Source organism: Oncorhynchus clarkii, chromosome 19 (genome assembly GCF_045791955.1).
Source record: "Oncorhynchus clarkii lewisi isolate Uvic-CL-2024 chromosome 19, UVic_Ocla_1.0, whole genome shotgun sequence".
Taxonomy (NCBI): domain Eukaryota; kingdom Metazoa; phylum Chordata; class Actinopteri; order Salmoniformes; family Salmonidae; genus Oncorhynchus; species Oncorhynchus clarkii.
In genome coordinates, this window is record NC_092165.1 from 43,021,992 (window position 1) to 43,049,612 (window position 27,621).

General features: G+C 42.3%; 3 protein-coding genes and 1 pseudogene across 10 annotated transcripts; 2 read left to right on the plus strand and 2 right to left on the minus strand.

The window, feature by feature from the left end:
• Positions 1 to 1,648: 1,648 nt before the first annotated feature.
• LOC139375241 (protein max-like) lies at positions 1,649 to 6,050 on the minus strand. 4 transcript variants are annotated; one of them, XM_071116844.1, is made up of 4 exons: positions 5,844 to 6,050; positions 3,962 to 4,069; positions 3,464 to 3,587; positions 1,649 to 2,927 (listed from the first exon to the last, which is right to left on the minus strand). In XM_071116844.1, exons 1-4 carry the CDS (start codon positions 5,877 to 5,879, stop codon positions 2,740 to 2,742), a joined length of 456 nt encoding a protein of 151 aa, XP_070972945.1. In that variant the 5' UTR covers positions 5,880 to 6,050; the 3' UTR covers positions 1,649 to 2,739. The 4 variants fall into 4 exon arrangements, with proteins under 4 accessions (XP_070972945.1, XP_070972943.1, XP_070972941.1 ...); XM_071116842.1 differs by having other exon boundaries at positions 3,464 to 3,602; positions 5,844 to 6,037; XM_071116840.1 differs by having other exon boundaries at positions 3,464 to 3,602; positions 3,953 to 4,069; positions 5,844 to 6,011.
• A 4,194-nt stretch (positions 6,051 to 10,244) lies between these two features.
• On the plus strand, positions 10,245 to 15,632 carry LOC139375243 (hepatic sodium/bile acid cotransporter-like). The gene is made up of 6 exons (XM_071116850.1): positions 10,245 to 10,333; positions 12,009 to 12,448; positions 12,734 to 12,938; positions 13,113 to 13,291; positions 13,411 to 13,610; positions 13,762 to 15,632. Exons 2-5 carry the CDS (start codon positions 12,027 to 12,029, stop codon positions 13,595 to 13,597), a joined length of 993 nt encoding a protein of 330 aa, XP_070972951.1. The 5' UTR covers positions 10,245 to 10,333; positions 12,009 to 12,026; the 3' UTR covers positions 13,598 to 13,610; positions 13,762 to 15,632.
• Positions 14,596 to 22,688, minus strand: LOC139375242 (sushi domain-containing protein 6-like). Of its 5 annotated transcripts, none has more exons than XM_071116848.1 (8): positions 21,563 to 21,837; positions 19,686 to 19,837; positions 19,044 to 19,235; positions 18,507 to 18,896; positions 18,196 to 18,390; positions 16,686 to 16,824; positions 16,126 to 16,520; positions 14,596 to 16,015 (listed from the first exon to the last, which is right to left on the minus strand). In XM_071116848.1, exons 2-8 carry the CDS (start codon positions 19,801 to 19,803, stop codon positions 15,990 to 15,992), a joined length of 1,455 nt encoding a protein of 484 aa, XP_070972949.1. In that variant the 5' UTR covers positions 19,804 to 19,837; positions 21,563 to 21,837; the 3' UTR covers positions 14,596 to 15,989. The 5 variants fall into 5 exon arrangements, with proteins under 5 accessions (XP_070972949.1, XP_070972946.1, XP_070972948.1 ...); XM_071116845.1 differs by having other exon boundaries at positions 14,599 to 16,015; positions 18,507 to 18,899; positions 21,563 to 21,832; XM_071116847.1 differs by lacking the exon at positions 21,563 to 21,837 and adding an exon at positions 22,551 to 22,688 and having other exon boundaries at positions 15,363 to 16,015; positions 18,507 to 18,899.
• Positions 22,689 to 24,996: 2,308 nt separating this feature from the next.
• LOC139374496 (fibrous sheath-interacting protein 1-like) overlaps positions 24,997 to 27,621 on the plus strand; it is a 54,174-nt pseudogene continuing 51,549 nt past the window's right edge.

The window sequence follows — 27,621 nt, forward strand, 5'->3', positions numbered from 1 at the left end:
GCCAAGCAATCACTAGCCTGCTATTCCGTGGGGTGGGTGTGTGGTCCAAGTCTGAGTTTAAGATTCTGTCAATCCAGCATGACATCTGCCACGCTCAATACAACTGGGAACTCTTGAGAAAAAAGAGCTCAGACTGGGAAAATAAGTTTGGTCATCCAACTCGGGAACTCAGGCCTTTTCTAGCGCTCCGACCTGAAGATCACTGACGTCATGATTCAACCCCCCCCCCCCCCCCCCCCCCCAAAAAAAAGAGTTCATTGAGAGAATACTTTGATGAATAAATTTGCCCACGAAGAACCGCCATGCCACCTTCCGGTTCAAGTAAGCACAGCACAAGGAGAGTCCCAAAATGTATTGTATGCAGCATGTAATATGCTAGGGAGATATGATTACTGTAGCTAAGAAAGTAACACAAATTATGTTGTGTAGTAAGCTGTTAGTAGCCCATGTGTCTCACCCTAATAATTTGGTGCCTCTCCCCCTCATAGCTTAGCCTACTGTTCTGACTTGGAGCACATGTGGAACACATGTAGCCCATAGCCTGTTTTAGAAAAATGTAATCAATACATTTTGTAAGAGCTTTCATTGTCTGCTTATATGCCCCTTTATTTATCCTACGGTTCTGACTTTGTGTACAGGGAGAATACTGTGAGAATGGCCCAAGTTCTGAATTCTGTTGCAGTACAAATAGTTATATTGACGTCAGTCCTAGCTCGCAATCGAAATTACAGATTTTCTCTTATCTGCTCGCCATCCCCTTACATGCCATAGTTTGTACTTTTCAATTGTCAGAAATCACATTTGTTTAAGCAAGTCAGCCATGTTTTTTTTAAAGGCATTAAATGAGGCTGAATTAACTGTTTCGATGGCAGTTAACTATCTACTGATAGTCAGGTGTAACAGTGGTAAGGAATCACTCCATGGTGCTGAAAAGAAAGCTCTGCTGTTGGAACAGCTTTATGTTGGCCCTAACAGTTTGTGGGCACTGTTTGTCAACATCCTAGTGCAATTCATGTATTGTTTAGTGTTGTGTAGCGCTTTGCTGGCATGCAAGTTAAAAAATATATTTTTTGTTTTGTTTGCGCCACCAAGATTTACATGCTAAAATCGCCACTGCTACCATTTATCCTCTTCTAACAATATGTTCCAAAAACTGAAAGCCATTAGTGTACTGAACAAAAGAGATGATATCTCAACCATTTTGAACTTCTTTGAATTGCTAACATTTTTTCGTCCTCAACCTTAGACAAACACCAGTCTTTGAGATCCTAATGTTGATATGGACGCTTCACCAGTCATTCCTTTACTCTCCTAAACTGAAACTCATTCATTTACTCCACCAGATATCAAGATGGCTCCTTTGAGATGCATGTACCTGCATGAAAAGTGTGTGTCAGGTGTGCGGATAAGTGCTCAGTGCGCACTGCAAAGCATCAGTGTCAATTGGCCAGCCAACACCATGCCACTCAGTGCTTAGAGCAGGCATGGTTTAAAATGTGGTACAAAAACATTGACACATCGGACAGTGCAGAGGTGTACACGTACCGTGCCCAGCACTGTCGGGCACAAAATACCAAGAAAACTCAGTTTGCTTGGGCATAGACGTTAAGCTGCCCTCTTCGCCAGGTCTCCCTTCTACACACAGCACTAAAGGATAAAATAGTTTTATTTATAATAGTCTCATAGCAAAGGTATGCCTCAACTTGCAAGACAATTGTTGGCAGTATGTACAACATATCTGTAATTTCCATGGAATGGAATCAATCAAATATCTATTTTGTACACACTAATTATCTCTGTAAAAAAGAAAAGAAACATTCCCAGTACAGGCAAATATTTCCAAATAAGTTTTTCTTTGTAGAATTGACATTTAAGAGTATAGTGTTATGCACTACACTGATATGGATTTATTTTCCTTTCATAAAAATAAAAGGTTACTTACTACCTTTAACTGCATTGTGTAACATTCAGTATGGATTTTAAGAAACTTTTTTTCTTCAAATCTCAATTTCCTTGAGAATAACAAAAATAAAAACAAAGTGTTGAACCTGTGAGATGAGAATATATTAAATGAGGCCAACATTGTTCATCTATCTATCTCCATTGACAAGTGGTCAAGCTAAATGACAAAAATGTACAATATGGGATACGAAATTCATTTCAATATAACGATCACTCTAAATTTTGGGATTTGATTACACAAATATTTCAAAGACGGAAAACATCAGCCATCTACACTGATTCAGGAGGGTTGCAATTACATATATTTTTCCAAAGCAACTTCAAATTTAGTGAAAAAGTACAACTATTAACAAGGTAAGCTATTCCTTAGGACAATTTCTCAAAACTCTGCCTAAGTCTCAAAACTCTGAACAGGTTCATTGAGGTGACATAAAAAGAGAAATTGGGCTATTTGTTGTAAACTAGACTAAAGCTGTACACCTGGTCACCTCCATATCCAATTCGGAATCAATAGAATTAGGTTTTAAACGCATTAACTCCTTCAAACTGCAGAGCTGCCTCACTTTGAGGGTGTTGAGAGTTGTTGCTGTGCCATGAAAGTGTGACAATATGCTGGCGAGGGAAGAGAAAGGTTGAAGCATTGTATATATGATAGCAGCTCTATCACAGTCTTCCCTCTGTCTCCTGGACTGGCATGAGAAGGCTGGAAAGAGACTGAACAGGAGGAGTGGGCTGGTAGATAAGAGAGTCTCTAGTGATAGCACTGTGGATGGGGGTCTAGCTGGGCTCCACACGCAGCTTCTTTCTGTTGGGCGGCTCCTCTGGCTCTGATTCAGAGCTGGAGTCGGAGCCACCATCAAAGGCGGACACTGTGCTCCCCTTGGGGTTGGTGTACAAGCTGCTGTCAGAGGATGTGTAGTTGGCCTGGAGCGTAGTGTTCCCCTTGGCTTTCTCCAGTGCACGGACTGCAATCACCCAGAGAAACACAAGTCAGAAAACAACAGGAGAAGTATCGGTCTCTCCCTTCACCATGAAACATTGTTCATTGGGATAATGCAAAAAGCCATCAGTAGCATATCCATAATGGCACATTTCCATTCAGAATTTACCAGTGTTTTACTCAAAAGGTTCAGACCTTTCTGTTTCTATCTACGTGGGCCGGCACCTGCGTCTCACTGGGCCACGGCTCTGGCGTACCTGCTCTCACTTGGGGCCAAAGCCAGGCCACTGTTACTTTCAGCTGTCATTAAATAATGGCTAACTGTTCCCACAAAGCAACTGTTTTGATTATACAGAAGTTCTTGATTCTGCTCTTCTCAAGTCTTCACTGCCAGCCCTAGCTATGGAAACACAATTTTCCTAGTATAAGATAAGGATGAATAGACTAGTGTAACCCTGGTGTTACAGCTGAAAAGCAGCATAAGTATGGTTCTGATCCCATGACCCAACCACTCACCCTCCTGCTACTGCAGTTGTCCCTGGGCCTTGAGCCCACACTCACCCTGCTGCTCCAGCAGTGCATTCTGCTTCTTCAGGTCGTCAATGTCCTGCTGGTGTGTGTGGTTTTTCCGTCTCATGTACTGGATGTAGTCTGTGGCTTTGTCTAGGATCTGAGCTCGGGAGGCCTGTTTGACAGATTGCTGTCAGCAACAAATGACAAACTCAGCCATGAGGCAATGTTGCATGTGTCACTTATCACAGTATTACAGGTGAAACATGCACTGCTGGCCCAGTTATTCAAGACGGGCTAAATACCATTCACTTATTGGAACCAAGTAGAAATCCAAACTGATTCATAACTGAGCTAATCATTAATGAAAATGAAAACTAAACCAAAATAATGGTTGAGGCTTATTTGATCATCATTGATACAGCAGTACATTTAGCATTAATACATTTGGACATTCATACATTTCATACAAATTAACTTCATATAGCATTCATTCTACAGTCAGTCAGAGCTGGAAAGTAGAAAATATCGATTACTAACTTTACTAACCTTCTCCCCTTGTAACGCAGGCACAGAGTCCCGTAAACTGCTGAAGCTGTCTTTAATGTGGTCCCTACGCTTGCGCTCCAGCGCATTGTGATGTGCTCGTTTGTCTGCCTGCAACGAGAGATCCACAGACAAAACAGCATCAACCAAAATAGCAATAATTAGAGGCCAAGTAATAAGTGTTTAAAAAAAGGGTTTCTTCCTGCAATGTTCAAACGTGTATTTGTGTTATTTTTTGTGTGCCAACTAGCAAGCAATGTTCAATTGACCATTTCAATCCCCATCCAAATCAAAACACAATTATTTAACACCTTTCATATTGTGATTGCTAATGAGTTAATCGCAGTAATAGTTAAACAAAATAGACTGATGCGAGATTTTTATGACATAAAAGTGTTGAATCAATACTGACTGTTGGAATGAAGTCTTCAATACTTGTTGCTATGGACAATGTCTGTCTCATACCAAACTACCTCCTATGCACCCTGATCCTTATCACCACCACCCTCTAGCTTATATTTCTTTGTTATATTATTTTAGAAATCACTAATGTCTCATGTTCTAAGGAGGACAGAATGGTACCCGCTTGTTGGTTGCTTGGCAGCTACCTCTGCTCTCTAAACAGCCATAAAAAACATATTATGACTCCATGTTTATCACCAAGCATTATAAGGGGTTCAGCAAGCAGCATTGAATTAATGCATAGAAGACATTATGGCATGATTCAGTGTAATAGCACTGTTCTTATCCTGAGCTGATATCCATCATCCAGCTTCATCAAAATGTGTGAGGGCAACTCTCCGTTAGTTCTCTATGAAAATATTTGTTTACGTTGCTTTTAACAGCACCAAATGCAATGCACGATCTTATCACCTATTGATAAAGTATGAACAACCTGTCAAAAAGACTAAACAAATTAACTATGATGGTATGGGCACAATGTACATTATTTCCTCTCATGGGGTGCACAAAATTACATGACTTCTGAATGGCTTATCCTCTGCATAACATAATACTAGCTCATTACCATTTGGTTTTCTTCAAAGGACAATTCCCCTTGGTTTATGGGATGAGACTACCCTTTCATGCGTTAATATTTTCAGGGTTGATAACTCCCCATCAAACCTGAAAAATTGCACGAGCCTTGTAGATAACTGTCATAACGTACAAGCGCAAAGTATAACTAGCTAACTAACTTAAGAAACGTTACACTGCCCGTGTAACGTTACACTTCTCTACAACAGTGGTTCTCAACCTTTTTCGCTTACCACCAACTTAATGTTACTCTGCCTGGAGTACCTCATGTGCATTTTACCATTAAGCCTATGGTCTCATGAGTCTTCTCAAATACCCCCTGTGGATAGGCCAAGTACCCCTGTTTGGGAACCACTGCTCTACACCGACTTACCTAACTAGCTACATTAGCTAGCTGACCTTGCAAGCGAGTTGTAGGTAATATTTAACTACATAGCTTGCTGCTTTTGCCGTCGCATGCATCGCTCGCTGTTTGTTGTTCTAGACAAGTTAGCGCCAGCTAGCAAGCGATGTTCAGTTCACCGCTTCAAATATAACAATCAAGCTCCGTGTTAGCTAGCTAGGTAGCTACGTTGCTAAAACTGGTAAAATTCGCTAACAAGTCAACAAAGTTTTTTTGATGACATTATGATAGATGCATATATTGAAATGATCATTTGTTGAGTAATCATGTGTGCATGTGTTATGTTTCATTGGAAAGCTACTCAGCTGATTGGGTTTGCAGGCTACTGTGTCGAAAAATATTTCTGATCTGCCAGCTAGTTCATCGAGCCAGCTAACATACCCCAGGGAACAACGAAAAGCACGCGTTTCCCTAATCAAAAATACAAACGCAATCACATTAACTTACGTCACTGTCGACATCGATATCTTCGTTGTCGCTCATTCTTCGGTGAAATGTATGAGAAAATGTAAATAGTTTAAAATGAACACAGGAGATAGCTAGAAACCAAAATGAAACGAAGAACGAAACGAATCCTACAGCAGGGACATGACGACCAACGGATTCTCTTACACGTGATTCGCCTACACATGGACACAACAGTCTGTAAGGCGCATGTGCGAAGACGAAAGGTTTTATGGGTATTGATGTCCTTGGTGTGACTCGTTTGGTTTCTACCATTATGTGACCGTCTGTAATCGGACTATATTCCCCACAAAGCTTCTTTATTTGGACGCGCCCGTGCTACGGAAAAGTCTCAAAATACCCTTACAACTGTTCAAGGATCTGTTTTGATCATTTTGCCTTACACATTGAAATAGCTGATCCTAATTCAGCGATTTATACATATGTATAGAAAGAGATCCAGACAGACGTACAGAGACAGGCAGACTCTTTGACCAATAACTACTTTTTCTAATTATATATAATATCAAACTACACACAGATGAGAACTCACAGTAATATCATCATTGCTAACTTGTTTATTGTTATTCAGAATTAGGCCTATGTATGTACAATCTATACATGTTAACTGCTTAAGCATTCAGGGTTATCATTCTTGTTTGCAACGGCCGTTGATCACAAGACTAATAGGCATGCGGAGATCATAACCAGGCCTCTCCCTCTGTAGCCTGTGAATATGAGGCCAGATGGCAGCCCAGTTTCAGCATCCCTCCCCCACTCCTCACCCTGATCATACACTTCTCTCCATAGGACCTGTATAAACCTGCTGTTTCCCTACAAGCACCTGAATATTCCCATTGCTGCAATCTGAGGGTATGCAGAGTTCAAATGTAATAACAAAAAAATCATAGCACAGATCGGGATAATATTTGATAATCAAGGAAATAACTCTGCACAATTGGCTTTTGTATATGTACTGTAAAACAAAAACACACAGAAAACAGGCTATAATTCATAAATTGGATTATGTTTGGTGTTTGGTGTTCACCTAATCAATCAGATAAGTATCCAACCATCTGACATTCTGCAATTATGTGATCCTCTGATGGTTGATGGATGATCTTACAGTCGATGATACAAACACTCAACGGTGCTTATTGTACAAGTTATGTTTGACACCAATTCTTTAGCAGTAAAGATAATGACACTGTCAAATGATGAATATCCAAAGGAGGCACTACCAGAGACCGAGGGCCAGACTAAATCCAACTAGGCAACTTGCATCCTGTTTACTTAATTAGTGTCCATAAAACAACCAGCACTTTCACTTTCTGTACTTCTGCAGCTCTTTCTAATGTCATATTCATCACCAGCCACACCATATGCTACCCTCAACCCTCACAGCCGTTTCCATGACACAATGGCCAACATACAACCATTGGCATATTTCCCCCTCTCCTCCAAAGAATCCTCAGATATTTATTGATCAATATACTGTATATATGTAGGGCAGCCCCGAAGTGACTCTTCTTATCAACTGTATCCAACTATTTCCTCTGTGTTGTCTTAGGAATTCAGCATTCTCTGTCTTGATCTCCAACCCCCATTTTCACAGATCTGCGAAGCAAAGGTTCTGTTGTCTTTACAGGTCTGTAGGTCTGATATCTGATTAGAGGTTAACTTTACACTAAAAATATTGGTCAACAACTCAGATTTTGAATCGAAACAACTCAGATGTTATAAATTGTCTTAGATTCATTGTCTCTTTCTCTTATGTTGCGCTGGTGAAATACATTACCTACAGTCTTTCTTTCTCTCTCCCTCGCCCATGAGCTATGGGCCATGGCACAACCATGGTTTCTTTGTCTCTCTTTTTCTCTCTGACCATGCTTTGAATAATGCCTTGTAATGCTTGTCAATGCTTTGCAACTTAAGCTTATGCCTTGTATAATGTTAAACGGAGTCAAATAAAGATAAATATTTGAATAGGCTAATTGCTTAGTCTTATTACGAGTCACATGTGAGGTATATATAATACAGCATATATAATAAATATGTTAAATATTACCCACTACATATATAAAGAGTAAATGTCAAAGTAATTTATTTCTCAAATAGCTACAACTTCCCAAAGAACTACAAAGCATAAGTTTACAAAAACATAGCTCACTTGATGTGGTAAAACACTATCCAAAAGTGCACATATTTGGGGACTGCCTGTGGACACAGGTCTCATGAACTGCCTACCTACTTCAGTAAATGCCGGTTTCCTGAGGTGCTGTGTGCACCCATTGAGCCTAAGCTCCACAACCACTACAGCGAAAGGGATCACTGGACATTTTTGTAACACTGGAATGTGAGCAAGTAAGAAAAGCACAGGTTCAGTTTGAAAATACGTTTTTTTTTTCTTCAAGCTCTTTCATGGCATGCAAAGCATAGTATCACATACATAAACTTTTTTCCAGTGAAATGTTTAATCAGAATGCATATCTGGTATTTGTAACACACAACAGGTGTGGACAAACAGTGAAATGCTTACATCCCAACAATGCAGAGAGAAAGCAAATAGAGAAACAATAGAAAAGTAAAACACGTAAAAATAGATACACAATGAGGAACAATAACTTGGTTATATACAAGAGGTTCCAATACTGAGTTGTTGTGCAAGGGTGCAAAGTAATTAAGGTAGATATATACATATAACTAGGAATAAAGTGACAGATGGTAAATAGTAGCTGCACCCTATGTGATGAGCAGTCTTATGGCTTGGGGGTAGAAGCTGTTCAGGGTCCTGTTGGTTCCAGACTTGGTGCATCGGTACTGCTTGCTGTGCGGTAGCAGAGAAAACAGTCTATGACTTTGGTGGCTTGAGTCTTTGAGCATTTTTAGGGCCTTCCTCTGACACCGCCTGGTATAGAGGTCCTGGATGGCAGGGAGCTCGACCCCAGTGATGTATTGGGCCATTCGCTCTACCCTCTGTAGCGCCTTGCGGTCGGATGCTAAGCAGCTGCCATACCAAGCAGTGATGCAGCCAGTCAAGATGCGTTCAATGCTGCAGCTGTATAACTTTTTGAGGATCATGCCATGCCAAATCTTTTCAGCCACCTGAGGGGAAAGAGGTGTTGTTGTGCCCTCTTCACTATTGTGTTAGTGTGTTTGAACAATGATAGACCCTTAGTGATGTGGAAACAGAGGAACTTGAAGCTCTCGAGCCGCTCCACTATAGGCGTCGATGTGAATGGGGGCGTGCTCGGCCCTCTGTTTCCTGTAGTCCTCGATCAGCTCTTTTGTCTTGTTGATGTTGAGGGAGAGTTTGTTGTCCTGGCACCAGACTGCCAGGTCTCTGACCTCCCCCCTATAGGCTGTCTCCTTGTCGTCTGTGATCAGGCCTACCACCGTTGTATCTTCTGCAAATGAATGATGGCGTTGGAGTCGTGGCGGCCATGCAGTCGTGTGTGAACAGGGAGTCCAGGAGGGAACTAAGCAGACCACCATAGCCCCTGGGAGAGGTTGACAATGTCAGTGAAGACACTTGCAAGCTGGTCAGTACATGCTCTAAGTACATTTATTTGAACTAATCCGTAAAACACTGTTTACAAAATCAACAACTCAGCCTTATTTGACATCTCTGGCCCAGTTGTGTGAGTAGTGACTGGAAGGTCCTAAGTTGCCAAGGATGGCATAAAGTGAGGAGGGGCTCCACTGAAAGGACTGGCAACTTTGCCAGGCGAAGGCATTGAACTTTCAGCCTGGTTGTGTAATATTAATTGATACTTGTTCCATGTGCATGAATGCCAAGTAGAAAAAATCCTCCTGAAGTGTTCTGGCAACAATTACACTCTGTCCACACAATCTGACCCATTGATGCTAAACAGGGCTTTCCCACGGTACTCAAGTCTAATAGAAATACAGCCAAATAAGGGACAGAGCTGGCATCTCATATTAGCAGGTGTGGATGAGCATTTACTGGAACTTATTGGTACAGTATTGTGATCAGCTTATCTTCAGCTGTACTGAATGTTAGCTCCAGAGCCCTGAAACATTTTATAAGAGTGTTGACATCATCATTAACCATGGATATCTAACAAGCTGTTTTTAGGTGACAATTATGTCAATTCTGCTAAGAAAGTTGAATTGGGAAGAAATACATGCATTCCTTTGTCTCATGAACATCCCCCTGTCATATACAAACATATTCAGTTGGATATGTCCAGGATGTAAGAGGGCAAAGAGTACAGAAATGTGATGATTGTTATGAATTTGAAGATGTAGCCTGTTGCGCAGGAGTTAGCCCCCCTAACATGTGACCATAATGCCATGTGACAGGGGGTTCTAGATAGAGAGCTATGGGGTTAGATAGAAGAATGTGAGGAGGGATGGGTAAAGTGTGTGTGCTAGAGAGGGGAGAGACGGGGAGTAAGAGAGAGAGAGAAGAGAGAGAAAGCACTCAGCGGACCAGAGACTTGAACATCACAAGACTGCACACAATGAAGGTAAGAAAATACTTTTTAAATAATCACAGTGCCTTGAGGTGTCATTAAATTCTTTACTACTTGCATTATAATCTGGGATTGTTATCTACTTTTTAAAATATTTTTTATCAATTGGACTTTAATAACAATGTAATAACTAGTTAAACTACAGTGCCACTTCAGGACTCATACGTTTAAAACACAGACACGACCTGCATGAAAGTAATCTAATTTACACATAAAGCAGATCTAGATTTAGTTTATCTCATTACATGCAAATAAATACTAATGAGTAAGGGCAAGAAAAAAATACCAATAATAAAACCTAATTAAGCCTTGAGACAATTGAGACATGGATTATGCATGTGTGCCATTCAGAGGGTTAATAAAACAACAGATTTAAGTGCCGGTTTATGTCAAGAACTGCAACACTGCTGGGTTTTTCACGCTCAACAGTTTCCCATGTGTATCAAGAACGGTCCACCACCCAAAGGATATCCAGCCAACTTGACACAACTGTGGGAAGCATTGTAGACAACATGGCCTAGTATCCCTGTGGAACACTTTTGAACCTTGTACAGTCCAGTCCATGCCCCGACAAATTGAGGCTGTTCTGAGGGCAAAGGGGGGGGGGGGGGGGGGGGTTCTAATGTTTGGTATGCTTAGTGTATTTCTGCACTCTGTTTTGTAAAAAATATCCTTTCGGGTCCTGATATTTTCATTAAAGACGTGTTCTGAGACACCTCTAAGAAATTACTAAATTCGCCCTACTTGAGGCCTCTTTGAATCCGTGTATGATTGGGCACCCCCCTGCACTCTATTCTTTGGGGCACTGTGCCTGTTTGTTGCTCTCTGAATAGCACGGGTTGATGAATAGCCCTTCAGTGGGTGCCTAGGGAACCGCATTAGGAGAGCAAACCATGTAGAAAAACAAATCGTACTTATCCAATTAATTGTGCTAAAATGTATATGTTTGCTCTTTAGTCACATATTCTAGGAAAGGGAGATATTCTTTGAACAATCATTTGTCCCTCATCAGTTCAGCTTCTGTAGCAGCTGAAAGTCACAAGGAGAATATCTCTCTGAGTAACACCAAAGGCTAATACTCAAATCAAATCACATTTTACTTGTCACATGCGTCGAATACAACAGGTATACAGTGAAATGCTTACTTACAAGCCCTTAGCCAACAATGCAGTTTTAAGAAAAATAGCATTAAGAAAGTATTTACTAACCACTGTACGGTCAGAACTGAGTGACGCTGGTATACATTTATAGAGTAGTGTATTAACTCTAAGGACTGGTGTGTCATCATCAGCATAGCTACGGAGTCATTCAACACTGCAGGATAGATTTGATTCCTCTTCTGAGGTGAAATGTTGCCTGGTAGCAAAATACATTCATAGATTGCATTGTTCAAGTCTCATCAAATATATTAATTGTGTGGTGTCACTGAGTAACGTAGCTAGTATCAAACTGTCTTATTGTAAAAATAGTAATACTCATGATGGAAGTCTAGAGTAGACACCATTCAAAGTTTAGATCACAAGGCTGAAGTGTAATAGAGTGGATAGGAGGAGTTGTGACTCTCCAGTTGGTCAAGTCCAAGAGACAACACAGAACCATTTGCTCTCCATTTGACATAGATATGTTTCTTCATTTTTTTTTTATGTTCGGTGTTTCATTAAATATAAAGTAAACAAACAGCTTTGGGATGAATGGTACCATGAACCAGACAGAGGGACAGAACAGAGATGGCTATGAGACAGCTTGGAATGGCGGCAACACCTACAACATCACGCCTCATAATGTCACCACTGGCTTCCAGTCCCCCTTCTCCCCGGTTATGGACATGGCCATCAGTGGCATCACCATCATCATCCTCTTCATCACCATGGTGTCCCTGGGCTGCACCATGGAGATCTCCAAGATCAAGGCCCATATCCTGAAACCCAAAGGGGTGGCCATCGCAGTGGTGGCCCAGTTTGGTATCATGCCTCTCACTGCCTTCAGCCTGGCCAAAATCTTCCAGCTGGGCGCCATCGAGGCTGTGACCGTGCTAATCTGTGGCTGCTGTCCGGGGGGAAACCTCTCCAACATCTTCGCCCTGGCCCTGAAGGGTGACATGAACCTAAGGTGAACTCATTGACATTTTGATCTGAAGTTTTTTTTTATTTAGAAAAATTATTAGGCAGGACATGTTGGACAAAAATGTTGGACAAAAACATTTATACAATTGTTTCACAATACAGAAAAATGCAAAGGTTTGAATAATTTTGCACATGGCATGAATGCTAAACTAAAGATAACACATGTTCTATTGTTAAGATTTGGCAAGGATATCACCAAAACTCAGTTAAAATTGAAAATTGAATGGAAATTACAAAAGTTTCAACCTCCCCTTCTCTTTATATCCTACAGCATTGTAATGACCACATGTTCTACTGTTTTGGCCCTGGGTATGATGCCTCTGCTGCTCTTCCTATATTGCCATGGCTTCAATAATTTGGAAAATGCTGTACCTTACACTGGCATCACCATAGCTCTCATCATGACCCTAGTGCCCTGTGCCATTGGCATAGCCATCAACCACCGGGTACCACAGTACTCTCAGATCATCATCAAGGTGAGCTTGACTCCAGATCCTGTATTTTTGGTCAACAAAGTGACACATCTTAAGGTATATAAAATAGTGTTTCTAATCCAAGTTCATTCATATAGCATTTTCTATTTACGAAAGGACAATAATTAACATCCTCTGTAAAAGCATGTTTGATTTGACAGAGCTTTTACTCCACAGGTTGGTCTAAGCATCTTACTAATTGCCACTGTGGCCATTGGTGTCATGTCAGGCATCTCCATTGGGGGAACAGTGTGGGTGGTTCTCTCACCCCAACTCATGGCCGTGGCTGCACTGATGCCCCTGGCAGGCTACCTGCTGGGATACCTCATGTCCACCATCTTCAAAGTCAATCATCAGTAAGTGCACTGCTGTATTCATCGGTTCAAGGATAGACTGGGCCAAGGGGTATGCATCCATTCACAGCTATCAATAATAATATACAGTTGAGAAAACCATGTAACAAATATTTTCTCAGATGCAGAAGGACTATTTCTATGGAGACAGGCTGTCAAAACATCCATCTGTGTTCCACCATCTTGAAAGTGGCCTTTCCCCCGGAGGTTATTGGCCCCCTGTATCTGTTCCCGCTAATCTACATCCTATTCCAGGGAGGCGAGGCGCTGCTTTTCATCATCCTCTTCAGATGTTACCAAAGCTTCTAGCCACCAGCTGAGGGTAAGTGTCACAGCTGCCTGGGTAACACTAGGGTAGCGTGGCTCAGAGAATGTACTGTCCCCTTACCCCTGCTGTTGTTACAGTGCGCCAGACTGTTTGAGAAAATATAGGCAATATTTCTTCTAAAGAAATCTATTTTTCTCTCCCATAGCAAAGCCTGTATACATGACAGTGGCCGGTAAAATAGAGGAAGTAAAGGTTTTATAGGTCCCATATGGGAGAGGCCCATAGAGATGGAGCAGCCACAAGAGGACAGCGGACCAAACTGAACAGGCCCAGGACAGGAGCCAAGACCACAGCATTGGAAAGGCAAAGGAATGGAGAGGGACACCTCAGACAATCAGGATGTGTTGAGAACAGAAGATGGTAGTCTAATATGGTCATCGCTTAGTCACTTCAATGACATCAGATGTATGGGTTTTTAGGGCAACATAACTGGCTGGCGATGTGCAGCACAATTTTACCAATGCAACTGTATACTGTAGTTGGAATGTAGTGTCTAAGCCACTAGATACTAACTGGAGGAAAGAAGGAGTAACTGTATTTATATTGACAAGCTTTTATTTCTAGAGAAGATGATGAATTTAAATACTTTATCTACTGCCAATATTTAGCATTTTGACAATAGATTATGCCCAGGTATTTTATACTTAGAGTAAATATAAAAAATGTATAATGTAGATTAAGGTTTTAACCAAATACACAATGACAATGGGGTCATTTCTGTAGAGGACATAAAAGCAGCATAAAGTTGTACAGGGTCTCCATCTTTGTTGCAGTTCTATGAAAACAACAATTGTGATGTTTAATTACAAAAAAAGCCTCAAATGTCAGAAAATTTATTTTCAAGAAGTGGGTTCTTTATAAATAAAGTGCATTACAATGCCACCTAGTGCTGACAATGTCCACAAAACATAGAGATCAAACAGTGCAGTGAAAGAGGTTGAACTGTTGAAGAATGGAATTGGTTGACAAGGACAAAACCTTGCACAGCTCAAATTATATTTATTCAAAATTATAACAGGGTATTTACAGAGTAAAATTAACAAACCTTTTTTTCAAATATTAAAATACAATCTTTACTCCAATTGCATTGTGTAGTCCCAAAGCAACTGAAACCATTTGAAAAGACATGACACTAAGCTTCTGTACATAACAATAATGATCTGTTTTGAACTATGGTTAACCCAATTAACTTTAGTCTTCCATATATTATGTCCTTATGAGTCCACCAAGGTGGCAATGTTAAAAGACACGTCTTAATATGCTTTTTCAAGAATTGTGGAAGCATCCAAGCAACCATGGCTGATCAACAGCATTCTGGACATGAATATACTAAATACTCAATTTAGTTTACCCATCTTAACTTAATGCATCATTTTTAACAACCCACAAATAAATATCAAGTATAACATTGTCAGGTCTCCAAGAACCACCAACTATGCTCCAACTTGTTACGTCACGGAGCTGTGAAGAGCGAAAATGGACAATTTTAAAATATTTTTTTTAGGAAGGAAACTCAATACAAATGCTTTTTGTGCATAGAAGTGGAGCTCTAAGGCCACCTGGGAAAAGGTGTACTGACATGAATAAGAGGATATGAACGCTAAGCCCAATGTCAATAAGCTGAGAGGTGTGCCTCAACCTAGGGAACACTGGCCTTCAGCAAAATCATCTAATAAGTGCATGAAAAAAAAAACAGTGCGCTCAAAACTATGATCAGAATGGATACGTGACATCAATTAGTTGTGCCATTAAGAACCCCATTCAGAATATTATCACAAGTTACTCTTACTTACCTTATCGAGCATAAATGGTCAAATCTGTGTATGTGTGAGAATGACCAGTTCAATCTAAGTTGCAGTGGTCTTCATGCATCATTCCTAACATGCTGCTGTGCATGTTCTGCAGTGATCATGTAAAAACAGGTCGCCATGGTACAAATTGGTGATGGGTGCAATGATTAGCTCATAAAATGTGTTTAACCACTGAAAATAAATACATGTAATGCTGTAAAGAGAATTTTCAAATGTCATATCGAGCTTTCCAGAAGACCATCCAACATACAGGGTGGTCATTCTTTTACAGTTACGTTCCTGCGCTAAGCCAATGGTTGAAAGAACAAGTGTCAGACACTTAGAAAATGGCTAAGCATTATGTACATGTTAAACCCCTCTGAGCCCTCCTCTGGATGGGGGAGAAGCAACATTCTGCTGAGCATGACACGGCCTCACTTAGTGCCCCTGGAGGAGGTGGGTGGGTAGTCTTGTGTTGGCAGCTGCTGCAGTGGGGAGCTTCATACATGCCTCCGACTCAACACAGCCGCACAACAGCAACCCTGGATGTCTCTAATGTACGCCCAAGTGGCTGCAGCATGATTCAGGCCTCCTTTAACAAAGGCATATCTGCAGGAACAAAGAGACATCATCAATACGCCGTATGCATATATGGGCATTATCAACCAATACATGTGTGAAGAGGCCTGTTTGGAGAGACATGTTGATAGGGGGCCTACCGTCAGAGTAGTCCATCTCAGAGTTGAGGAGGGGCAGACTGTGCTGCTCACTGCCTGTGGAGTCCCTCCGCTGTGAAGGTGAAGGCGCTGCAGCAGCAGCCTGCTCCGGGCCCCAGCAGGAGGAGTATGAAGGGGAAGAAGTGAAGGATGGTGGTACTGGGTGAACCAATGCCATCTCTGAGAGCTGGGAGAGGGTGGAGGGCCTGGCCTGTGCAATGAGCGGCTCGGTCGTCCCTGCAGCCTGCTGGCCCTCTGACAGCACTATTTGGACCCGGGACTCAGAGCTGAGACTCAGACCCCCTCCACCACACACCGCCTCCTCATAGGAGGGCAGGGCCACCTGCACCCCCTCCACCATGATGGACACAGGCTGGCCTGACACCCCCTGCTCACGGCTGTGAGGGGGACCAGAGAGGAGTGAAACTGTTAATTACGCATTACGTTAGAGACTTATGAGCTAGTTTTATGAGACATGCACACCCCTGGAGTACACAAATAGCTAGGATAAGTCTACCATAGCTGATGCTGAATAAGCATGTCTGTAGTTTCAGGCCACCCACCGGCTGTGGTTGAAGGACTTGAGTTTTGGCTGCAGCAGGACAAACAGGACCACCAGCAGCAGGATGAGGGCTACAGAGCTGGCAGTGGAGGCCACGATGGACAGGGTGGGTATGCCCAACGGCAGGGTAGGGTCTCTGTCTGGAAGAGGGGAATAAGGCAATCAGCCCAAGTGCAAACAGTGTCACAGACCTGCCAACCTTGAAGAATATTTAGGAGTACCAATTCAGCACGGTGGTGCCACCGCCGGCCCCCACGACAGCGCACGTGCGACACCCACACTGCTCACATCATAAGCAATTCACTTTTTTTTGCCTAATAATGATGTTGACAGAAGAATGCCTAAGTAGGAATGTGAGGCTTTAGACTGGTATGGTACTTGGTAATTGGCTGCTCTTCGATAGCTAACTAGAAGAGATATGCTTAAAATGCATACATCAGGGCTCTCCCTAGGATTTTATATCAAACAACATAGCCAACACAGAAGTATTGTGTTTGATCCTAAATTAAATTGATGTGGTCTCAATGAAATGTTTCTAGGTTACATTTGAGTGAAAATGTAAACTGACTTAATTTTTGGAGGGGAGTAAAATCTGAACAATTCCAACTACTGGATGCAATGTAGTAGTCTAGTTTACTGTAGGTTATTTGGAATATGAAACAACTGAACTAGGCCTCCTGAGCAGCAAAGCAGTCTAAGGCACTGCATCGCAGTTCTAGAGGCGTCACTACAGGCACCCTGGTTCAAATCCAGGCTGTATCACAACCGGCCGTGATTGGGAGTCCCATAGGACGGCACACAATTGGTCCAGCGGCGTCGGGGTTTGGCCGGTGTAGGTTGTCATCATAAATAATTTGTTGTTAACTGACTTGCCTAGTTAAATAAAGGTAAACAATAAATAAAAAATTGCCCACAGAGCAGATCTACCGCTTCTTAGACTTGTTTCAATGAGTAATTTTTTTTTTTTTATTAGCTTGGTTTACCCCCCCCCCCCATCAGATTTCCATCCCTGACCTAATCCATCAAGTTTGACTACTAGGCTACCATTCATTCAACATGCCTTGTCATTGGTGAACAGACTTATCACATCATTTGCAGCCTACTGTCGACATACAACTGTATCAAGAGGACAGATCAAGAAGTGATTAATTAACATAGGCCTACTAATGTTTAACAGTCTAACATAACCTTTTGTGAAGGACATATTAGTGGAACAGCTCTCTGCCATGTCTGTTTCCATCCAAGCAGCGACACTCACTGAACTACCGCAACATAGGTTTCCTTGCTCGTCAATGCCTACCACCGCAACGTGCCTATTTTATAATAGTTTATTGTACCAGCATACTTTGACCTCAAATTGCGTGCATGGTACGCAAAATGTGTGCAGGTTGGCAGTCGCTCGAGGTTTGAAAAAAGCAATAATGTTAGTGAAATTTCATCTTGCAGATTGATACAACAAAAAGCAAATAGTTCAAGCTACCTAACACTGAACTCTGAAGAGTAAGACCAACCTTGGTCCAGGAGACAGCTAATCTGCATGGGACCGTCCCACTCCCCGTCCTGACAGGTCAGGTATTTGTACTCTCCCTTCAGGATGTAGCCTTCATCACAGAAGTACTCAATCACAGTGCGATGGTTCAGTCTATGGCAGGGGGACGGGTGGCAGGTGTAACCCCCATTCTCTGGCTCAAATGGAGGCAGACACACTGTTGACAAGAAACAAGAGAACCATCATCAGTGAGTTCACAAAACAAATTTTAGACTTCCAAATATGTTAGTGTGTGTGGAATGAATTCAGAGTATTTAGTAAAGCCATTAGTACTATCACTGTGTATGCAGCGGGGTGGGTCTGAGGACCAGTGGCCCAGGGGGGTGCAGGTGAGGATGTTGGGCCCATCCTCCAGGAAGCCTGGGTCACAGCTGTACTGGAGCACCGTGCCGACAGGAAAGGAAGCACCGTTTGTCTCTGTCAGGTTGGCTGACCCATGTTGGACCATGAACGGCCTCGCACATCCTTGGTTGACACAGCTAATCTGCATGGGGCCGTCCCACTCCCCATCCTGACAGGTAAGATATTTGTACTTGTAGTCTCCCTTCAGGATGAAGCCTTCATCACAGAAGTACTCGATCACAGTGCCCTGGCCTAGCCGATGGCAGGGAGACGGGTGGCATGTGTACCCTCCATTCTCAGGCTCAAACAGAGGCCGGCACACTGCTGGTCAGAAACAACACAATCATGTTGTAAAGTTATAATCCTACATTATCCAAATGTTGGTATCAACTTTGTTGTTCAAATGGAAAGAAATAATCCTGTTCACAATGAGTCATACTGGTGGCCACATTGTAGAGAGCCACTCACCGTCACTCCGTTTGCAGCGGGGTGGGTCTGAGGTCCAGAGGCCCAGGGGGTTGCATGTGATGATGCTGGGCCCATCAGCCAGATAGCCTGGGTCACAGCTGTACTGGAGCACCGTGCCCACAGGGAAGGAACCCCTGTTAGTCTCTGTCAGGTTGACCCAGCTGTTCTGCACCATGAATGGCCTCACACATCCTGAGGAGAGACAAAAGGTCATGATTGATGCTAGCGCATACTGCTGTTTTTTCCCCTGCTATATTTTGGTTTTAAAACACTGTTGTTAAGGGCCTCGCTATAAGTGGTTTTTATGAGGTTTATATAATATCAATGAGTCACAAAGGCAGTGGGAGGTGAGTGGGACTTCTAGCAACAGCTTCACGCACTCCATCCAGCATCTTTTACTCATCAGCTATGAGAGGGAGAGGATGTGGGGACTTTACACCTTAATATTGAGTGTAGCTCATGTGTTGGCCAGTTGTTTGTTCAAATAAACCCAATTCCAATGTTTTAATTTACCACATACAGTAGGTTAATGTACATCCTGCATTATTAGACTGAAAGAGAGAAGCGGAATTGTAGCAGCAAAACAGTAATGTATGGAACGGAGACGTGTGGGGGGGATTTTGCTGACGAGAGATCTCTTACCTAACCCTTGTCCCGTGGATAGCACAGTCAGAAAGAGCAACAGTGAAAGTGCCCGCTTGTCAGCTGAGGTGAGCAGCTCAAGGGCTTTTGACATTGACTCTACCATTCCATTGCACATATTTTACTTCCACTGCAGAGGGATTCAGCTCAACCTAGGGATAGAAGACCAGAATTAGAGACCAGACCAGAATTAGAAGGCCTGGAATCAAACCAGGGTGTCTATAGTGACGCCTCAAGCACTGAAATGCAGTGCCTTAGGCCGCTGCGCTACTCGGGAACACATTTCTATGCTTCCACTTTCTTATGTTTAATTTTTGCATATTTTACTTACATCAGCTTCAAACAGCTGAAAATACAATATTTTTGGTTATTGAAAAGACGGTACAATAATTCTCTACACTCAGTGGTTTGTTTTGTCACATTTAGGAGAACTATTAGAATTCATGTGCTTTCTGCTTATTGCACCTTTATACTAACCAGATAGCAGAGGGGAAAACTATTAGCTACATTACCAAAAGTATGTGGCCACAAGTATGTGGAGTTGGCCCCCCCTTTGCTGCTATAACAGCCTCCACTCTTCTGGAAAGGCTTTCCACTAGATGTTGTAAAATTGCTGCGGGGACTTCCTTCCATTCAGCCACCAGAGCATTATTGAGGTCGGTCACTGATGTTGGGCGATTAGGCCTGGCTCGCAGTTGGCGTTCCAATTAATCCCAAAGGCGTTAGGTGGGGTTGAGTTCAGGGCTCTGTGCAGGTCAGTTAAGTTCTTCCACACAATCTTGACAACAATTTCTGTATGGAACTCGCTTAGTGCACTGGGCATTGTCATGCTGAAACAGGAAAGGGCCTTCCTCAAACTGTTGCCACAAAGTTGGAAGCACAGCATTGTCTAGAATGTCATTGTATAAGAGATGTCTTGTCACTGGAACTAAGGGGCCTAGCCCGAACCATGAAAAACAGCCCCAGACCATTCCTCCTCCACCAAACTTCACAGTTGGCACTATGAAGTCGGGCAGGTAGCGTTCTTTTGGCATCTGCCAAACCCAGATTCCTCCATCGGACTGCCAGATGGTGAAGCGTGATTCATCCAATGGCGGCGAGCTTTACACCACTCCAGCCGACGCTTGGCATTGTGATTTTAGGCTATTGTGCGGTTGCTTGGCAATGGAAATCCATTTCATGAAGCTCCAGGCGACAGTTATAGTGCTGACTGATGTTCCAAACAGCCTCTGGAAGTAACTCGGTAGAAAGTGTTGCAACCAAGGACATATGAGTTTTACGCGCTATGCTCTTCAGCAATCGTTGGTCCCGTTCTGCGAGCTTGTGTGGCCTACCACTTCACGACTGGGCCGTTGTTACTCCTAGAAGTTTCCACTTCACAATAACAGCACTTACAGTTGAACGGGCAGCTCTAGCAGGGCAAAAATTTTATGAACTGACTTGTTGGAAAAGTAGCATACTATGACGGTGCCACGTTGAAAGTCGCAGTTCTTCAGTAAGGCCCTTCTACTGCCAATATTAGTCTGTGGAAATTGCATTGCTGTGTGCTCGATTTTATACACCTGTCAGCAACGGGTGTACAAAATGAAATAACTGAATCCACTAATTTGATGGGGTGGCCACATACTTTTGTGTGTGTGTGTGTGTATATATATATAGTACATAGACGTTACCTACTACCTACACACCACATTACCTGGCTAGCAGCGGCAGATTAATGTTACGTAGAGAACACCAGCTGGCTAACATTAGATTGCTACTGTAGATAACGTTCTTTCTCACACTAGACCTCGTCAGCATAACAACGCTAGCTAATTGTGAATCATGTAACGCTAACTACAGTAGCTATGTTAACAACAATAAACCATTATCGTTACCTTTGATTGTAGTTAGCAACGTCAGCTATACCTAGCCAGCTAATCTCTTCGTTTACCCACACAAAAACACGGACAGTCAGGTCCTCCTCCACCCTGTTCTACTGTACTCGCTCACTGTGGTCGATACATTCGCCTAATCAGTTTCTGTAAAACGGCAATTGTCCCTCACTAAAAGCATCAACTATGCGCGGTCAGGGGAGACTGCAAATCGCCCCCCCGCTAGACTAGCTTCGCAACGGCTTTGCTGCTAGGCTGAGCCATATAAATAATGAATTAATTGTACCTGCTGAGCTGCCTCGATTTGGTATCTTCCATCGAAGTCTGTTATTGTGAAAAGAAAATTAACCAATAAAGATACAACTTTTGTATAGTTACCACATCCGGGTCTTGTGCGTCCTTAGATACCAGTCCAAAATAAAAAGCATTACCACGGCTACCTCATCGCTGCAATGAGGTAGACTTAATATGTATAATTTAATGTACAATACTGTAATGAAACAGGCAGGGAGCAGGTCTCGAACCCTCGACCTTCTAGCCCGAGGTCCGGCGCCCTATCGATTGTGCCGCAAAAGCATGCTCGTGCGGCAGAGTCGATTTCCGCGGTTATAAACCCACGGTCGTTACAATACAATAGGAAATGTTATTTATTTACCTCAAATGTCTTGCAAAATGGTCTACTCGATAGCCTCTAGATAGCCTCTAGCTACCAGTGGCGGTCAGTGCCGTTTAAGATGAGGGAGGATGATTTTTAATGAGCATGGCCTTATTTCTATTACAGCATATTGGATGACTGCCATTAATATTCCATTCACCCAGGTCAATGTAACAAGGACTACAGGTTTAGGCTATTACATGATACATTCCCTACATCATGAGGTTGCTACAACCTAGCCTATGAATGAACATTTACAACATAGGTGCACACAGGTCGAGAGAAAAATATGAGCTGACAGACAGTGACACATTGAATACCGCCTTGCACACTTACCTGCGTCTAGCTGATATAGGGTGTAATTATTAGGCCAACAGTTGCAAACGAGAGTTTCTATTGGACAAATTCAGGTATGTTTTGTTCCGTTTGCTTCCGTTTTTAAGAAACATGTTTCAACAGAATCGGCAGAATGAATACACCCCTGATCACTTGTAAACAAAGTTCACTTTCATTGCAGTAACGTTGTATTCCTTCTCGCGCTCTCTTTCTATCACCTTTTCCCTTCGGTTGTGGACTTCAATGAACAACATGTCAGCTGTATGTGACCCTGGTGAAAAAAACCTTATCAAGCCAAACCAAATTGTTGTCACCATATTAGCTAAAGTAAGGTCGTAGTCATTATAGCTAATAGAACGGACGCGTTAGTAAACCTGTTACAATCATGTAGTAACGTTACAGTGTACAGTCAGTAAACTGTTCAACTATTGTCTTTCTCCTTCTTTGTCTTTGAGTCAACTAATCACCAGATTTTATGCACTGCAGTGCTAGCTAGCTGTATCAATCAATCAATCAGCGAGAGAGAGAGAGATGCGCCAACATCTGCCCTATGTCTAGTTCAACACCGATGTCAAGAGAGAGATGTCGGCATCGGCCCGATGTCTAGTTTAACGCAGATGTCCAAAACCGATGTCAAAGCTGAATTGTATACCTACCTATATGACATAATGACGCCACAAAAAATACAGAGTTACACTGAACAAAAGCCGACAAATACTAAGCGCACACTGTCAACAATTAAACAAGTTCAAGTCGAGCACTCATTTTAAAGAGTAAGAACATTTCAGCGAGACAACTCAAAGGCGAAATCCATTAACGCCAAGATAATGGAATTGCCCTTGACAATCAACCGTTCTCTGTCGTGGATGATGTTGGCTTTCGTCAACTGGTCGAGCACCGGTACACACTACCAAGTAGGCGCTATTTTTGTCCAGATGTTGCCATACCGGAGTTACACAGTATTGTTGAAACACATCCATGAGCTACTTGTTATGGGCGTCACTGCTATTAGCTTCACGATTGACATTTGGAGCAGCGATTTCGGCCCCATGAGCATGCTGAGTCTGACAGCACAATGGGTTGATGAGGATTTCGTACAGAGGAAAGTCAAATTGCATGTTTAAGAATGTGCTGGTTCTCATACCGCTGCTGCCATTTCAATGGCATTTGAGAACATGTTTGAAACATGAACACTCCTAGCTCCATTCGAACAACTGACTCGAGAAATAAGATCATCAACTGCGTCTGCAGCAGACGTGATACCCTCTGTCATGGCATTGAAACGCCTGCTCAACAAAACTGCCCACAGACCGTGGGGTTAAAACTTGCAAAAGTACTCTACTAGAGGCTGTGAACAAACGATTCGTTGGCATTCACTCTGAGCCTTTACTGTGTCACCACCATGCTCGATGCTAGGTACAAGGACCGCTACTTCGATGCAGACAAGAAATAGGGTTTCCGTGAAATGCTAGACAGCTGGACAAGATGGACATGGACACAGTGACAGTGCGCACCGAGGAGGAGAGGCCACGGACAGACAGAGCTGAAACTTCACTGCTTGACCTGTATGATGAAATCCTGGTTGAGAATGAAACGACTGAACAAATTAACAATGCAACAGCACAGCAAGTAAGGGAAATAAATGGGTTTTGATTATGTTTTACTTGTATGGGGACATATGTAAATGCTAACAAAATAACTTTTTGGTCAGTGTGTGTGTGTAACCTTTATTTAACTAGGCAAGTCAGTTAAGTTAAATTCTTATTTACAATGACGGCCAAACCCGGACGACGCTGGGCCAATTGTGCGCCACCCTTTAGGACTCCCAATCACGGCCGAATGTGATACAGCCTAGATTCGAACCAGGGATTGTAGTGACGCCTCTTGCATTGAGATGCAGTGCCTTAGACCGCTGTCGCTGTGTCGTGTGTGCGTTAACTATTTAACTGTACGTGTGATATAAATATAAATGTGTACGTGTGATGTAAATGTGATATTTCAGTTGTAATTTTAAATTGTATATGTGGTATTTTGTGTAGATTGATGAGGGGGAAAAACAATTTAATCAATTTTAGAATATGGCTGTAACGTAACAATGTGGAAAAAGTTAAGGGGTCTGAATACTTTCCGAATGCACTCTATATCACTTTGAAATTGGAATAAGTGGTAAAGAATAGTGAAAAAACTAATTGTGTTTGTTCATCTCTAAAAATCCCAACCAGCGCCTGATACGTTGGACTTTGTTCTTGCAACCATTCAAACTTGATATTAGACACATTAGTGGTAAGGATAATATCATTGCTGATGCTCTGTCCCGTGCTCCTTTAACCTAGTTTGTATCTTCTCTCTGCTGACCCCTACGGGCTGTCTGCGCCTCATTCCTCTTAAATTGCTCCCCAGGTACCAGGGCTGCCGAGTTTGAGGGGCGGACAGTCAGCTGGGGGACATGGGGCTACTGCTAGGAGCCGGGACTGGTATCCTTTTTTTTCTTTTGGGGGAACTTTGGATTGTTTTGAATATGTTGGGCCACAATTTGGGTTGAGGGTGGGACCCTCATTTTAAGGAGGGGGTGTCACGGCCCTTCCTCTGCATTGCAGGGGCGGTTCCTCCTGCAGGCAGAGGAGGGTCGTTAGTGATTGGAGCCACATGGGCTCAGGGTATTTAAACTGCTTCACTAACCACTCTTGTCTCTCTCTCTGCTCCTCCAGGTATGATCCTGTTTTGTTTGTTCCTTTGTAGTTTTACGTAGTTTTCACTCAGTCATATTCACACACACAGATTCACGCATCCCTGCACTTTATATACTGCTTCACTAACCACTCTTGTCTCTCTCTCTGCTCCTCCAGGTATGATCCTGTTTTGTTTTTTCCTTTGTAGTTTTACGTAGTTTTCACTCAGTCATATTCACACACACAGATTCACGCATCCCTGCACTTTATATACATCCTACATTATGATACTTTCACACCTCATTCCCTTTTCTTCGTTTAAAGTTCATAGTTTTTGGTTCATAATAAATAACCTTTTTGATTGGCCTATACCTGTTGTTCCTGTCCCCTAATTTTTGCCACAGGCTATGAGCCGGCCTGTGACAGTATGCATTTCCAGTTCACTTGATTGGAGATGTATCTGATGAGGAGAGCGAAGATCCAGAAGTCCAGAAGGACATTAAGACATTTTAAGTACTTGACAAAATCCTGGCTTCAAGGATCTCAAATGGAAAAGGGAAGTAGTTCCATCAACTATGGAAGGAACTATTGGTAAGCACAAGGATACGCAGAGTACACAGAAGTTAATGCAGCACCATATCACCAAGTAAAATTCTAAGTGTGTAAATGTACTTGGCGAATGAAGGTGATTCTGATGTGAGAATGTGTATATGCTGAAGGATATTTTCTACCAATTTTTGTGCAGCAGCTAAAACCCAACATATATTCAGAATGTGCAGATGAAGCAGAAAATACAAGGATATTTTTGGTCCTGGCTCCTTCCAGTAGTAAGTCAAATAGCATCATTTCAGAATGCTGATCAGTGTGGATACTGTCTACAATGCACATTGACTGGAGCTTTGAGGACAATGTTAGTCATAGTACTCACATGCCAAGTTACGATTCCATGATAAACTAAAGAACTTGGAAAATGGTGATATAAATCATCAGCTTTCTTTTGCATGGGATATGGCACAGCAAATTGATAACCTTACGTAGATTCAGTCTCAGAATTTGAATATGGTAATTTGTTATTCATATGCAGGCTATGTTTTAATAATACATTTTCATTCACCCTAGTTCATGGATCCAGTGAAGAAGTGGACTTTGTTCCTGTGTTTGTGACTCAAGTGCCTGACAAAGAGTATGAGACACAACACAAGTGGAGGAAAGTGAATTTGTTTAAATATGCTGGAACACAATTATAGATGGTAACAATTTACATAATTAATTTGCTCATAACCCAAAGACGTGGATGTCGATTAAGGCAGCCCCCGCACCTCTCTGATTCAGAGGGGCTGGGTTAAATGCGGAAGACACATTTCAGTTGAAGGCATTCAGTTGTACAACTGACTAGGTATCTCTTTCCTATGTAGGCCAATTTATACTAACTACTCCTGTAACAATGTTGGTCTTACAATGCAGTTGTATTATTCTACACTAGATGGCAATATAACCCTAGGAAACAATGTAACTGCGGTGTACTTTCACTGTATTCTGTTTTTTCTTGGTTCTTTGATTTCTGAAAACACCACATAGGCAACCGGTTTCCCATTAAACTGTCCATGAACAACTTTCCCATATTCTTTTGAATTTGCTATTTGGTGGATGACATGTCACTTAAAGTCATAGTTAGAGAGTCATGAACATTGTCCAGTGGGCTCTTTAAATTGCATGTATTTCAGTGGTCTAGAAAAAAACATGCATCAGGTTTAATTGATATATGCAAATTCTGAATTATTGCTTAGATTGTTGACAATGTCTCTCCTAAACATCTCAGGATGATACTAGACAGAGCTCGCTAATGGTTCTTAAACTCTGAGTTTAGGCTTCTGTATGCCATGTTTACCTGCTGGAATCCAAACAATACATGAACTCAACTCCCACACAGCAGCAGAATTGGCTGAAGTGGGTCACGAAGAGAGGGCAGATGAGTCACAAGGCAGCCAGTCCAATTCCCAGGGACAAAAAGAAACAAGACTTTGTGAAGAAAAACATTGAGATATGTCAAAGTTCATGTTGGTCCAAGTGCAGTGTCAGACTGTCACATAGATTTGGACAAGTCCCATGTTACGTGTGTTTTTTTTTTACCCCACTGGGAAAAATAAATATTTATTTGACTCAGACATAGGGGCCTGATTGAAAATAACTACGATCTGATGAAGGATTGTTTTCACTACTATGTGATACATGCAGGAGGCCCGGTGCAGGAGGCCCGGTGCAGATGACACAGGAGGAGCAGGATGACCTCCTCAAATCAAATCCAATTTTATTGGTCACATACACATGGTTAGCAGATGTTAATGCGAGTGTAGCGAAATGCTTGTGCTTCTAGTTCCAACTATGCAGTAATATCTAACAAG